Source organism: Babesia bovis, chromosome 3 (genome assembly GCF_000165395.2).
Source record: "Babesia bovis T2Bo chromosome 3, whole genome shotgun sequence".
Taxonomy (NCBI): domain Eukaryota; phylum Apicomplexa; class Aconoidasida; order Piroplasmida; family Babesiidae; genus Babesia; species Babesia bovis.
The window spans coordinates 505783-517175 of NC_010575.1; the positions used below are offsets into that span (position 1 = coordinate 505783).

An 11393-nucleotide genomic window follows, 5' to 3' on the forward strand; every position below is an offset into this window, starting at 1 on the left:
TAAAGTAAACCTCAGATTGGCATTCGAGTGTTATCAGATGTAGTGTTGTTGCATAAAGAAGCGTGACCTAAGATGGATAATAGAAGTTATAAAACCACACATGTTTGATTTTTTAATTGATATCAAAATCTGGCGTCACGATATCTAGTTACTAAAGTTGGAAATTGCTTTTGAATACATTGTCATATCGCAAGTATAGCTACAGCTCGAAGATCTGCCTACATGCTATGAACACTAAAAATAGACCTTTGCTAACTTTATGGATTGAATTCCAAGACTTCGGCGTCAGTGTCGACGTGTAGATTATATAAATACCCGGGGAAGTAGCATCATACCGTCTTATTTGCTGGGTAAATTTGGATTGGAACGATTCAGTCGTGGTGACCACTTTCAAGTAAATATCATAATCGCAATGTCCACGGCACATCGGCCAACGTGGCATAATGCCATAGGCAGGTCACCAGGAGGTACGTTGCTATAGAGTTTTATGATATTCTCAGCCAACTTCGGTACTTTTAAGGTATCGAGTCGCGATCTGCCGTCGCATTCGGAATTAAAGCGCAGAGCACCCCTGGAAATAGACAGTACAGAAAACAAGGCACAAAAAACAGCAGATCACAAACGCAAGTTGAGCGAACATCTGGAAAACAAAGAACGTGAACACCGTGAAAAAAATGAACTGGAAGAACGTATCGGTGTGACGCGTAACTTTATACCACTGGAAGATGCAGTCAAGTTGCTTAACCAAGATGTAAATGAATTCCCCGAGGATTCAGATGACTGCCCAGCTAACGAAGGGTCAGACTCGGAAGATGACGATGAAGCCATGCTAATGCGTGAACTCGAGAAGATAAAGGCTGAGAAGGAAGAAGCAAGACAACGTGAAATAAAAGCAACTTTAGAATCAGAAGAAGGCAGGGAACGAATACTGAGCCAAAACCCACTGCTAGCCAAAACAACACAAACAAGAAGATGGGATGAAGATGTTGTATTCAAAAACCCTAATCGTGAAGTCAAAGAAAAGAAGGAGTAAGTTACTATATAGTGCTATAGACTATAGTATTTCTATCATTAACGGCGGTATACAGGTTCGTCAACGATATGGTGAGAAGTGAATTCCACCGAAGGTTCCTACACAAGTACATATCATAGATCACTTCTTGTTAGTCACGTTGAACTTGAAAAATATAATGTCACCATCTTGCACTACGTAGTCCTTGCCCTTCTGTAAATAACGACCGTTGCCCTTGACGTCACTCTCAGAGCCAAACTCAACGATGTCAGTGTAGTTATAAGTCTCGGCACAAATGAAACCACGCTCAAAGTCTGTATGGATGACACCAGCAGCCTGAGGAGCCTTGGTACCCTTGCGAATAGTCCAACACCTGACCTCATCGGGACCACAGGTGAAGTAATGAATCAGGTTCAAGCAATTGTAACCGCTCGCAATAATCTTGTCAATCTTGCTAGTAGCACCATTCTTGTCCTTTAAGTAGGCTTCACGAGCATCATCAGTGTCAAAAGCCTCAAGCGCCGATTCAAATTGGGCACTGTAAGGAACAATGGGACCGGGGTTATTGTCAGCCACCCATTTCGCAATCTTAGGCAACCACTTGTTCTTCTGACGAACAAAGTCCTTCTCACTTAAATTAACCAAATATACCACAGGCTTAGCAGTAAGGAAGTTGTACTCATTCAGAATAGGTACCTCAGAAGCCTTCCAAGATGCCTGAGATATCCACTGGTTCTTCTCGAGAACCTCCTTAGCCTTAGTCATAGTGTCCAGCTCCTCCTTCTTAGACTTTATTTTCATGTTACGCTGGTAAACCTTATTAATCTCTACCAACGCCTTGGTGCACTTGTCCAGATCCTTCAAAATCAACTCCTGGTTAATAGTCTCGAGGTCGTTTATAGGGTTGACCTCACCATCAGTGTGGATAATATCATCATCCTCAAAACCACGAACCTGGGATTACATTAACATAAAAGTAACTTTGGTTATAGGTTCTACCCAGCTGAAAGTAACTTACCACATGATAAATGCCATCAACAGCATCAATATGTGACAAAAATGCATTACCCAGACCCTCACCCTTGTGAGCACCCCTAACTAAACCGGCGATATCAAAAATAGACAACGAAGCTGCAATCTCCTTCTTTGGTTGAAAAACCTTGCATAAGTGCTTGAAACGCTCATCCGGTACTGTGGAATAATTATAGTAATCGAATTTCACCGAAAATGTAGATTTAAAAAACTATTGTGAATAGAATAGAACGAAAATGTGAACTCAGAGTGATACATACCGTTGATTACAGCCTCGTGAGGGTTAATAGTGCAAAATGGAAAGTTCTCAGCAGGTACCATCTGCTTAGATAACAGATTGAATGTAGTAGATTTCCCTACATTTGGTAAACCGACCAAACCCATCTTCAGGTTGTTGCGAGGCCTACAAAAGTTAACACATCATGGTATATAACTACCTTCCCAAGAGCACACGAGGCTCCTCTTGAGGAGCTTTATCTTTGGGAGCCATTTTGGAAATCAACAAAAAAAAAAGAAAGAATCCCTACACAGTGTAGATCAAATGCCACACGACATGACATCGACAAGCTAGAGGGTGAACAACTACTAGAGAAACATTTAATATTTATTAAATTCATATGTGATGTACAAGGTGTATATGTACTAATATATGTCTGGAATGAACGAATATCCCTTTACGCATCGCAACATAACTCGTCAGAGCTTATCAGTGAACCATTACGATTCTACGTTGAATTTAGGTTTAACAGAGTCATAACAAAGCATATGCAGGAGTTCATAGTTCTATATCGTAGTCTTAGATTGCCGCAACTCATAGACATGACGTATACGCTGCTAATTAGACATGATGTTGAATGCATATGTAAACGACGACAAAGAAACTACACTCAATATTACACATCAAACACACATAAACAAAAAATGGTGATCCCTAAAACCCCTATGATAGGCTGACAGAGGAACAGACGACAAAACGGGGGCGACACATACGCGTAGATCGATGATATGCGATGAATGCCTTTCCGGTAATAACCAGATCAGGCCACACCTTTGCAATGTTTTAAGAGTAAAATAAAGCTACCAAACGGGGCGTCAAACCCCGGGAAATGTGTGATATACCCGTGACATGTGAGGCTTAACTGCGCACAATAGCCTAATTCGTCGAATAAACCGAAAGGTGCTCTAATAGCGCCCTTGGCAAGACGGAGACTGTCCGGGGGAACTAGCTACCCCGGCTACAGTCTGTAACAAATTGTTAAAACGCTGATGTGCGACCCTAACTTGTGGACGCACACAAAACCATGCCCTGTGATCACCAAACACCGGTCACTCACGGCACACACTGTCTAGGATTGCCGAGTAATGTCGGCATCGCCTAGTACACTACTCTTACGCGGTGAGCGTACTGGATACGGTGACGCTGCCGCCGTGCAGGAGTACTCAGGAAGAGAACAACGTAGACAACCCTTTTCTCGCCAAAAAAGAGAGTTGACGGTCAACGACGCCACTGTCACACCAATATTGACCAAGGCCAACAGAAAAAACAGTGTAACAAGAGATAATAACCGTGTTGATTCGAAATCGGAATTGGTGTCGACGTCATCACAGCGTTGCCCTAACAGAGGGGCCACAAAGGCCCCTCGAAAACGTACTGCACGTGGAAAAGGATCAGAACAAGATGCTAGTGATGGTGGTGAAGCTACGTCAGACCTATCACGCTCCAGCAGTAAAACGGAGGATAACGTAGAACCAGAAAAGAAGAACATAGATAACAACTCCTCAAACAAACGTGCAAGTAGGCCTTCAACAGACACTTCTAAAGGCGACACAGAAGGAAGTGCTCATCGCAAACCCACTTTAATTGATTCAACATTACTAGATGAGGCGTTGAACGCCGAGGATATCGCAAAGGCGCAGTCGGACCTCCAGGATATTGACTCGCTCTCCCAATCAGCGTATAGTGTCACCGTATTCCCCGATGATGATGAACGCCGACGTCGGAAACGTAAATGTTCTCGACTTCAGGATACCATTGTCAAGGTACTTAACAAGACACGAGCTGATGTGACACATCTGGATGACAAAATTGCCACGCTAGAAGCCCAGTACTTCACACATCCAGAAGATACAACAGGCCTTATTAAAGGCTGGGAGAGCGGCCTTCTTGCTGGATTCTATCCGTCAACGCAAAATAACAAGGCACGTAAAAACGCGCCCCCTAAGGCCAAACTTGTGCTAGGGAAGGCGATGCCCCTCATCAACGAACACATCTTTTCACTCACAAGCTCCACGTGCAGCGTTTCAAAGAAGTTCTTTGAAAATTAGGGCAAATCTCCTAACCTACACACCTATGGAGCAACAGCCTCCGCTGTATGTGCGTATTGCGCAGAAATTACGCAAGGGTAACCAATAATATTGTAGTCTATATACATACATAGCTAACGATGACACACCCATGTCGTATCTAGAGTTCCGTGAGGCCGATTGTAGGTGGAATATCGAGTGAACAACATCACGCAGACAAACTCGCAAAGGAACGACAAGAAGTTACACGAATCATTGGACAACGTGTAAGGGACCTTTGCAGGTATGGAAGTAGCTGTATTCTTGTTGCTTAGTAACAAAGTACCCTATGATGTCTACAGGTCAGAACTTGATGATTACATCAACTGCTACACGGGAAATAGATTCCCAATGTTCAGGTGCAGGGAAGATGCCGAACGTATGAAAAAATGTATCAAGCATTATGAACAGCAGTTGGTATGTCGCAAAATAGATTGTAATACTCAGTAGAACACCCCGGAATACCAGCAAAAGATCATGGAAGAACGCCTAAAATCAGGAGATAGTTTTGTTGTACCATCCTTCCTTAAACGACAAGTAGAGCACCAGGATAACTAGCATATCGCCACCTAAAGACTCTCTATTGTAGCATTACGGTTGTTTAGGATTGCATAGCAACCGATAACAGCAAATGTAACTAAATGTAGTTTTATAATTCCCTTGACCGCTGCAGTAGTGTAGAACGAGGTTTTATTACGTGGATTTAGTGATATATAGATAGTTCCGTGATTGTCACTTTGTTTTGTATTCATATCAGAATTTATGTTATTACATGTAAATGACCATAGAAAAGATAACGTAGTGCTTATTGTACTTCTCCCAGAAAAATACTATATAGTACGATATTAAAAGAGTGTTAATAAATTGCCCTTCTCGTCAATGAAAGGCGTCATCATCCAGTTGTCTTCCATGGTTTGAAGGACAACAATGCCATCATCGGGTGAATGTGGCATAAAACGGGCAAATGTAGGAGGTGCCCGGAAAAACCCACATACCTCTTTATGATATGAATCCCAATGAGCTGATGCGCATTCTGCGCTACAGTAACTGGGAATCCCACATTGATCGCAATAACGGAAATCAGGCAACTCGCCATCTATATGAAGCTCAGGCATGTCTAAATGAAGTATGCGCGTGCATTCTTTGTTGAAGCATGGTAATACCCTAGGAAATACACGCCATTCCGAAAAGTCGAACTTTGGGCCTGTTTGTTCAGTGGAACCCGGGAATGGTGGTAACGTCATCTTGGCAGTACCCAAGGAACTTATATCATATAGATCACCCAGTGCCATTTCTATTGTGCGATTTTTTTGGCACGTCAGTACTTTATCCAGTGATTTCAGCATACTGACGGCGATAGTGGCATAGTGGTGTCGGAATTCATTTCGTTCATCGAGTGTCTGGCTGTCATATAACTCGAGGTATGACTCACCCTCGGAAACGGTTGTTGTAATGCATTTATGGAGAGAATCCAAACAACTACCAGGCAAATCATCCAAACATCCATCTTGATGACTCATGAGCAGTATGTCTGCCACGAATGTTACCATGTTGCAGCATGCCCTTGGACCCAATGCCCAGGAAAGTACAAGTACCACCGGGTCCCAAAGGGAATTGGCACAGGAAGTGTACATTCGTTTAAAGAAAGTGGATGACCTCGATCCGAAGAATATAGTGGATGCTAACTCGAGGAAGTTACAAAATAACTTCAAGCGCTGAGTGCTGCAAGCTGATTTTAGACCCATGCCAACCTCCATCCACATCACACGCCAGAAGCCCGATGTAATGAATCGGTGGCATAGCGAATTGAGTCTTACTGTCGTACATTCCTGAAGAAATGGGAGTAGTGTACGCAACGCATTCATGTTAAAGCAGATGGCATCTTCGTCAAAATCGGGAATATCACGCAATAGTCGGCCTATACGATGCTCGAAAAACTGATATCCATTACCGCGAACGATCAATCTAAGGGAACCCGGCAAACGATTTGAAAGTAAACCTCCGAGTAAAACAAAGGCTGCACGTACTTTTACACCATTAACATAGTTACAATCCGATAGCCCAAAAGCATGTGAGTCTTCAAATGGAACATCAGAATTGAACAGTGTCTTTAGAATTAACATACCCAAAGTATGGGTTACATTCGCCCAGAACTTGTAATCATGTTGGTGGACCAGACATAAGCCAACCCAATCGAAGTTAGGATTTAACTTAGAGTGGAAAAACAAGTCTTTTAAATGCTGTAAATCATCATTGCTTTGGCATGAAGGATATGCCTCTACATGGGTTGCTGAAGTAGCAGATTCGCCCGTTGGTGGTGGTTCCGTAACCCTTTGGAATGCCTGATCATCCTCATTGGCTCTGGGAATCAACAAAGCGCTTCTATACAATTGATTGTTCATCATTGCATAGTAAAAGAGGGGAAAACAGTGCCTTGAATTATTGTCTACGGGTTACAATGGGTAAACATAGGCTGTAAAAACGGTATAGGAGTTCAGTCATCAGCATGGCATAGAGCAAACAATACTCAGGTGGATAGTGTGCCCTCAATTCTCCTGAGAGATCAAAAATGAAAGTGACATATCCAATATAGTCCGTGCTTTGGTGTTACCACTCATTACTTGGATATATCTAGACCTATCAGTGACGCCACATCATGTTGTGTAACTATGTACAGCACCTGGAAAATACATGTCTAATTATGTTTTGTAGTAAGACGTAATATGATACAGGTTACTCCTATCCAGTTAATGCCTGTCTTCTTCGATATACAGCTGTCTTACAGTTTTGCGATAGTGTTAAACGAGTTCAAAGTCACTGTGTAGTAGAAGCGTCCCTATTTCCCGTTAATATATATCCAGTGTGTGTAGGACTTCCATTCCATGATGTAACGAAAACATTGCCCTTTGGGTCTATAAGAAAGTAATGTAACCCTGCCCAAAGTAGTCAATTGCCCATTTTACAATGTGGATTCACTTTGGTAAAAATGTGTTGACCATTACCATAAGTGTGGTCATTGTCAGTACCTCATCACTCGGGCGTTATCTCAGGTCACATCACACCATTAGTAGCATATACAAGGATTCCTACTACACAATTGTATTACTCTGTTTATATCTATTTAACAGTCATTCGTAACATGTGCAATATGTAGACCTCAATATTTGGGATTCATATAACAGCGCTATAGTAGTGGTATGCATCAGACTGTGAAGTAATAGATTGTATGCATTCCATAGATAACATTGTTAATATCAACTTTGGAGTATATAAAGACAGGGTTTAGTGGCGACTGCTGTTATGGTAATGCAGGACGTTGAGAAAGCAATACTATATAACACTGCTTATTGGTAGCTGCAATGGGTAAAGGCGCTGTTCATGTAAGTGGTACAACGCATTTGTTAGATTGTACAGATTACGGGCTCCAACTTTGCAATCCGACGCCGCTTGCGATGGGATATTCTGGACCGTATGCGTAAACTGGTGCAAAGCGGGACTTGCGAACGCCCTAGATGGCTGGAATGGGTAATCTAGGACGTTAGTGACTCATAACAAACAGGTTGAACGTGCTCCGCCACTGGAAACCAGGAATATGTTACATACCGATAGGGCAGTACGTAATCCGTACCTGCCGCTAATAGACACTTTGCTAAGGAAGTACCCACACCTACGGTTTGAAGGGTGCTATAATCCAGCCAATCAGTGGCAAAAGGGTAGGATAATTGATAAGGTCGCCATTATATTACAGGATTGGATAACTACACTGCGGATCATCCCGTAATGCAATTTGTTGGTAACCAGTTGCATTTGATGAATCGGGGAATGTCCCAAAAGGAGGCTTTCGAGAAGGTTTGTCTAGTGTATTCACAAGAATCATCCTATGCAGACTGAACGTATGTTTTACAAGCGTCGCATGGAGTCTGAAGCCGATATCAAGGTTGCTATGGCACTGGGTGTTGACGAACACGCAGCGCCCAAATATACCACTGGTTACGCTTATGTACATGTAAGTGCTAGGTTATACGCTACCAATGTCCCAGGCTAAAATCGCACAAGAACGTGGCATGTTCCTGACTCACGTCCGGGATGAGTTGCGGTGAGTTAGTTTTCACTCCCTTGGAGAATAACTACAGGCGTATGAAGAAAATAGCAATGCAGAAGAATCAGAAAAGGATTGACGGCAGCACGAAGAAGGATTCACAACATGGAATGAGTGACGGCATGATAAGGCCAGTGGCTGGTAATGGAACTGTTTCAGCAACAGCTCACGAAAATCGAGTCGAAGATACATTAGAGTCTACCTGCCAACAAGTGTCAGTACCAGCCACGGAGCATAGGAACAAGACAACACGGGGGGGGAAAGCACGAAGTAAACACCGAAAAAACTGAAGATCAAATGTGACCTATCTCAAAGTATCCTTTAAAAGGCACCAACTCCACGCTCCTTGAATATAGATACTATTACACCTTGCCACGCGGGAACCTAAATCGTGCTCCTTGGAAGGTTACAGGGTAGATAACATAGTGTTAACAGCATAATCGCTACAACGCTGGATCGCGGTATACCAAGGCATAGATATCTCGTTATACAGATAGACATATACAAACGGAATGCAATCATACAGATTTGCAACTTTAGATGTACACATTAGGTATAAATGCCATAAGAATTGAATTTATTAAGCCTCCCAACTGCGTATGTTGGTGAAGCATGCCTGGGGAGACCCGCTAACGACGCGTCAACAGACAGACATTAACAATAGGTGTGTCAAATTAGTTAGTCATAATGGCAGATCATAAGCAGCTTGGAAATGAAGCCTTTAAGGCTGGAAGGTTCCTTGATGCAGTGCAACACTTCACTGCGGCAATTCAAGCTAATCCCTCTGATGGAATCCTGTATTCTAATCGATCCGGAGCTTACGCTTCATTACAGAGATTTCAAGAGGCACTAGACGATGCCAATCAGTGCGTATCACTGAAACCAGATTGGCCTAAAGTAGGTATATCCAGTATAAATGTAACATTTTACAGGGTTACTCAAGAAAGGGTCTTGCTTTATACAAACTAGGACGTTTACAAGAGGCTAGAACTGCATATCAAGAAGGGTTAAAGATAGATCCAGCTAATGAGCCCTTGATGTCGGGGTTACGCGAAGTTGAAAGTGCATCTGACCCTGAGTTCATGTACCTTTCAGCAGCCATGTCGCAATTGGTGGCTACTAACCCCAAGCTGCAGCAATACCAGCAACAGGACCCATCATACGTCATGAATCTGTGCAGGATGATTAGCGGTTTGAAAACAAACCCTCAAAGCCTCCAGCATGTGATGATGGACCCCAATCCAGCCATCAGGGAAGGAATCATGGCCTACATTCAGATGGCTTCGGGTATGCCTCAACCTGAGGAGACACCTGAACCTCCTCAGCCAAAACAGCCCGAAAAGAAAGAGGAACCAAAGCCTAAGGAGGAACCCCTCTCTGAGGACCAGCAGGTATGTTCATATTTCAAAGTATCAATTCTGTAGAAAGCTAAGGAGTACAAAGAGGAAGGTAACAAGCTCTACAAGCAAAAGCGCTTCGAGGAGGCACTGGAAATGTATAAGAAAGCTATAGAACATGACCCTGATAACCTATTGTTGGAGAACAATAAGGCCGCGGTGTACCTGGAGATGGGTGATTACGCCAAGTGCATTGCCACTTGCAATGCAGCTATCGACCGCCGATATGAAGTCAAGGCTGATTTCTTAGTAATTTCAAAGATCTATAATCGTCTGGGATCGTGCTACACAAAGATGGAGGACTATGACGCCGCGCTGGCCGCTTATCAGAAATCACTCCTTGAGGACAACAACAGGAACACGCGCTGCGCTATGAACGAGGTTGAGCGTCTGAAGGAAAAGAAAGAGCGTGAAGCATACATCGACCCTCAGAAAGCAGAGGAACACCGCGAAAAGGGAAATGCATTCTTCAAGAAATTCCAATTCCCTGAGGCCAAGAAGGAGTATGATGAGGCTATTCGCCGCAACCCATCAGACATCAAGCTGTACACCAACAGGGCAGCCGCACTTACCAAGCTGGGCGAGTACCCGAGTGCATTGGCAGACTGTAACAAGGCTGTTGAAATGGACCCTACTTTTGTGAAGGCATGGGCTAGGAAGGGAAACCTTCACGTACTGCTGAAGGAGTATAGCAAGGCCTTGGAAGCCTATGACAAGGGTTTGGCATTGGATCCCAATAATCAAGAATGCATCACCGGGAAGTACGACGTAAGTTAGTATTTACCATAGTGACATTCTATAGTGCATGGCCAAGATTCAAGCCATGTCGCAGTCTGGAACAGTCGATGAGGAACAGTACCGCCAGGCTATGGCTGACCCCGAGGTCCAACAGATGCTGGGTGACCCACAGTTCCAGATAATACTCAAGCGTCTGTCGGAGAACCCAGCAGCAATGAATGAGTACCTCAGCGATCCTAAGATAGCAAAAGGTATACAGAAACTAATGGCTTGCGGTAAGTTATACTGTAACAAAAGTATAATCGTATCCAGGTATACTGCGTACAGCTTGAACATCGAAAATATTTTAATGTCATATGCGAAAGTTAGGTGTAACTCATGGCATTTGCATAACAAGTCACTTTAGTCTATTATTCTTTGAACGCCAACCAAAGACAACTCTAGATTAGTCTACTAGTGCGGATTTCCATCTATCTGACTTCCAACACAATGCTACGTGACGTATTGTTGAATACTAAGTGTTCCAAATAAGCATACCGTTTGACAAGCTTTTAAATACTGACTCAATGCGGAAATTAGTCAGTAACAATAAGAAATAATGCATAACTATTGGAGTAAACTAGACCGATACCCAATGGATGTGATAAGCATTGGAATACAACTTGCTGAAAGCCATAGAATTGATAGAGACTTATCCAATAATAAGACAAGACAGCATAAGGAAGTATATATAAACATTTCAATTTGGTACCACGATGGTGTGAAAGGGTAT

The 11393-nt window shown here is 43.0% G+C and overlaps 7 protein-coding genes across 7 annotated transcripts; 5 read left to right on the forward strand and 2 right to left on the reverse strand.

The window, feature by feature from the left end:
* Nucleotides 1–115: 115 nt before the first annotated feature.
* Nucleotides 116–1174, forward strand: BBOV_III002180 (Cwf15/Cwc15 cell cycle control family protein). Its single transcript, XM_001611303.2, has 3 exons — nucleotides 116–467; nucleotides 501–1029; nucleotides 1089–1174. The coding sequence occupies exons 1-3, from the start codon at nucleotides 413–415 to the stop codon at nucleotides 1150–1152; spliced, it is 648 nt and encodes a 215-aa protein (XP_001611353.2). The 5' UTR covers nucleotides 116–412; the 3' UTR covers nucleotides 1153–1174.
* Nucleotides 1077–2586, reverse strand: BBOV_III002190 (uncharacterized protein). Its single transcript, XM_001611304.2, has 4 exons — nucleotides 2482–2586; nucleotides 2305–2447; nucleotides 2031–2203; nucleotides 1077–1966 (listed from the first exon to the last, which is right to left on the reverse strand). The coding sequence occupies exons 1-4, from the start codon at nucleotides 2532–2534 to the stop codon at nucleotides 1154–1156; spliced, it is 1182 nt and encodes a 393-aa protein (XP_001611354.1). The 5' UTR covers nucleotides 2535–2586; the 3' UTR covers nucleotides 1077–1153.
* Nucleotides 2587–3068: 482 nt separating this feature from the next.
* BBOV_III002200 (uncharacterized protein) lies at nucleotides 3069–4384 on the forward strand. Its single transcript, XM_001611305.2, has one exon. It carries the CDS (start codon nucleotides 3407–3409, stop codon nucleotides 4367–4369), a length of 963 nt encoding a protein of 320 aa, XP_001611355.1. The 5' UTR covers nucleotides 3069–3406; the 3' UTR covers nucleotides 4370–4384.
* BBOV_III002205 (Cytochrome c oxidase biogenesis protein Cmc1 like family protein) lies at nucleotides 4380–4960 on the forward strand. The gene is made up of 5 exons (XM_051767475.1): nucleotides 4380–4446; nucleotides 4483–4530; nucleotides 4565–4631; nucleotides 4690–4804; nucleotides 4838–4960. The coding sequence occupies exons 1-5, from the start codon at nucleotides 4395–4397 to the stop codon at nucleotides 4943–4945; spliced, it is 390 nt and encodes a 129-aa protein (XP_051623731.1). The 5' UTR covers nucleotides 4380–4394; the 3' UTR covers nucleotides 4946–4960.
* Nucleotides 4961–5217: 257 nt separating this feature from the next.
* BBOV_III002210 (MYND finger family protein) lies at nucleotides 5218–7367 on the reverse strand. Its single transcript, XM_001611306.2, has one exon. The coding sequence runs from the start codon at nucleotides 6790–6792 to the stop codon at nucleotides 5233–5235; it is 1560 nt and encodes a 519-aa protein (XP_001611356.1). The 5' UTR covers nucleotides 6793–7367; the 3' UTR covers nucleotides 5218–5232.
* A 128-nt stretch (nucleotides 7368–7495) lies between these two features.
* BBOV_III002220 (uncharacterized protein) lies at nucleotides 7496–8891 on the forward strand. Its single transcript, XM_051767059.1, has 7 exons — nucleotides 7496–7767; nucleotides 7802–7912; nucleotides 7947–8100; nucleotides 8136–8236; nucleotides 8274–8393; nucleotides 8428–8483; nucleotides 8521–8891. Exons 1-7 carry the CDS (start codon nucleotides 7747–7749, stop codon nucleotides 8774–8776), a joined length of 819 nt encoding a protein of 272 aa, XP_051623407.1. The 5' UTR covers nucleotides 7496–7746; the 3' UTR covers nucleotides 8777–8891.
* A 267-nt stretch (nucleotides 8892–9158) lies between these two features.
* BBOV_III002230 (tetratricopeptide repeat (TPR) domain containing protein) lies at nucleotides 9159–10983 on the forward strand. The gene is made up of 5 exons (XM_001611308.2): nucleotides 9159–9383; nucleotides 9419–9877; nucleotides 9911–10651; nucleotides 10686–10896; nucleotides 10934–10983. Exons 1-5 carry the CDS (start codon nucleotides 9174–9176, stop codon nucleotides 10951–10953), a joined length of 1641 nt encoding a protein of 546 aa, XP_001611358.1. The 5' UTR covers nucleotides 9159–9173; the 3' UTR covers nucleotides 10954–10983.
* The last annotated feature ends 410 nt before the right edge of the window (nucleotides 10984–11393 follow it).

Excerpts from the sequence above, each read along its gene's own strand:
- BBOV_III002180 (XM_001611303.2), top strand. The coding sequence starts at position 413 with ATGTCCACGGCACATCGGCCAACGTGGCATAATGCCATAGGCAGGTCA. Across the intron at positions 468-500 it reads CATAGGCAGGTCACCAGGAG|CCAACTTCGGTACTTTTAAG; the intron begins GTACGTTGCTAT and ends TGATATTCTCAG. Across the intron at positions 1,030-1,088 it reads GAAGTCAAAGAAAAGAAGGA|GTTCGTCAACGATATGGTGA; the intron begins GTAAGTTACTAT and ends GGCGGTATACAG.
- BBOV_III002190 (XM_001611304.2), bottom strand. The coding sequence starts at position 2,534 with ATGGCTCCCAAAGATAAAGCTCCTCAAGAGGAGCCTCGTGTGCTCTTG. Across the intron at positions 2,204-2,304 it reads TCACGAGGCTGTAATCAACG|TACCGGATGAGCGTTTCAAG; the intron begins GTATGTATCACT and ends ATTATTCCACAG. Across the intron at positions 1,967-2,030 it reads TTGATGGCATTTATCATGTG|GTTCGTGGTTTTGAGGATGA; the intron begins GTAAGTTACTTT and ends ATGTAATCCCAG.
- BBOV_III002200 (XM_001611305.2), top strand. The coding sequence starts at position 3,407 with ATGTCGGCATCGCCTAGTACACTACTCTTACGCGGTGAGCGTACTGGA.
- BBOV_III002205 (XM_051767475.1), top strand. The coding sequence starts at position 4,395 with ATGGAGCAACAGCCTCCGCTGTATGTGCGTATTGCGCAGAAATTACGC. Across the intron at positions 4,531-4,564 it reads AGAGTTCCGTGAGGCCGATT|ACAAACTCGCAAAGGAACGA; the intron begins GTAGGTGGAATA and ends AACATCACGCAG. Across the intron at positions 4,632-4,689 it reads CGTGTAAGGGACCTTTGCAG|GTCAGAACTTGATGATTACA; the intron begins GTATGGAAGTAG and ends TGATGTCTACAG.
- BBOV_III002210 (XM_001611306.2), bottom strand. The coding sequence starts at position 6,792 with ATGATGAACAATCAATTGTATAGAAGCGCTTTGTTGATTCCCAGAGCC.
- BBOV_III002220 (XM_051767059.1), top strand. The coding sequence starts at position 7,747 with ATGGGTAAAGGCGCTGTTCAT. Across the intron at positions 7,913-7,946 it reads GCCCTAGATGGCTGGAATGG|GTTGAACGTGCTCCGCCACT; the intron begins GTAATCTAGGAC and ends CATAACAAACAG. Across the intron at positions 8,101-8,135 it reads AGCCAATCAGTGGCAAAAGG|GATTGGATAACTACACTGCG; the intron begins GTAGGATAATTG and ends ATTATATTACAG.
- BBOV_III002230 (XM_001611308.2), top strand. The coding sequence starts at position 9,174 with ATGGCAGATCATAAGCAGCTTGGAAATGAAGCCTTTAAGGCTGGAAGG. Across the intron at positions 9,384-9,418 it reads TGAAACCAGATTGGCCTAAA|GGTTACTCAAGAAAGGGTCT; the intron begins GTAGGTATATCC and ends AACATTTTACAG. Across the intron at positions 10,652-10,685 it reads GCATCACCGGGAAGTACGAC|TGCATGGCCAAGATTCAAGC; the intron begins GTAAGTTAGTAT and ends GACATTCTATAG.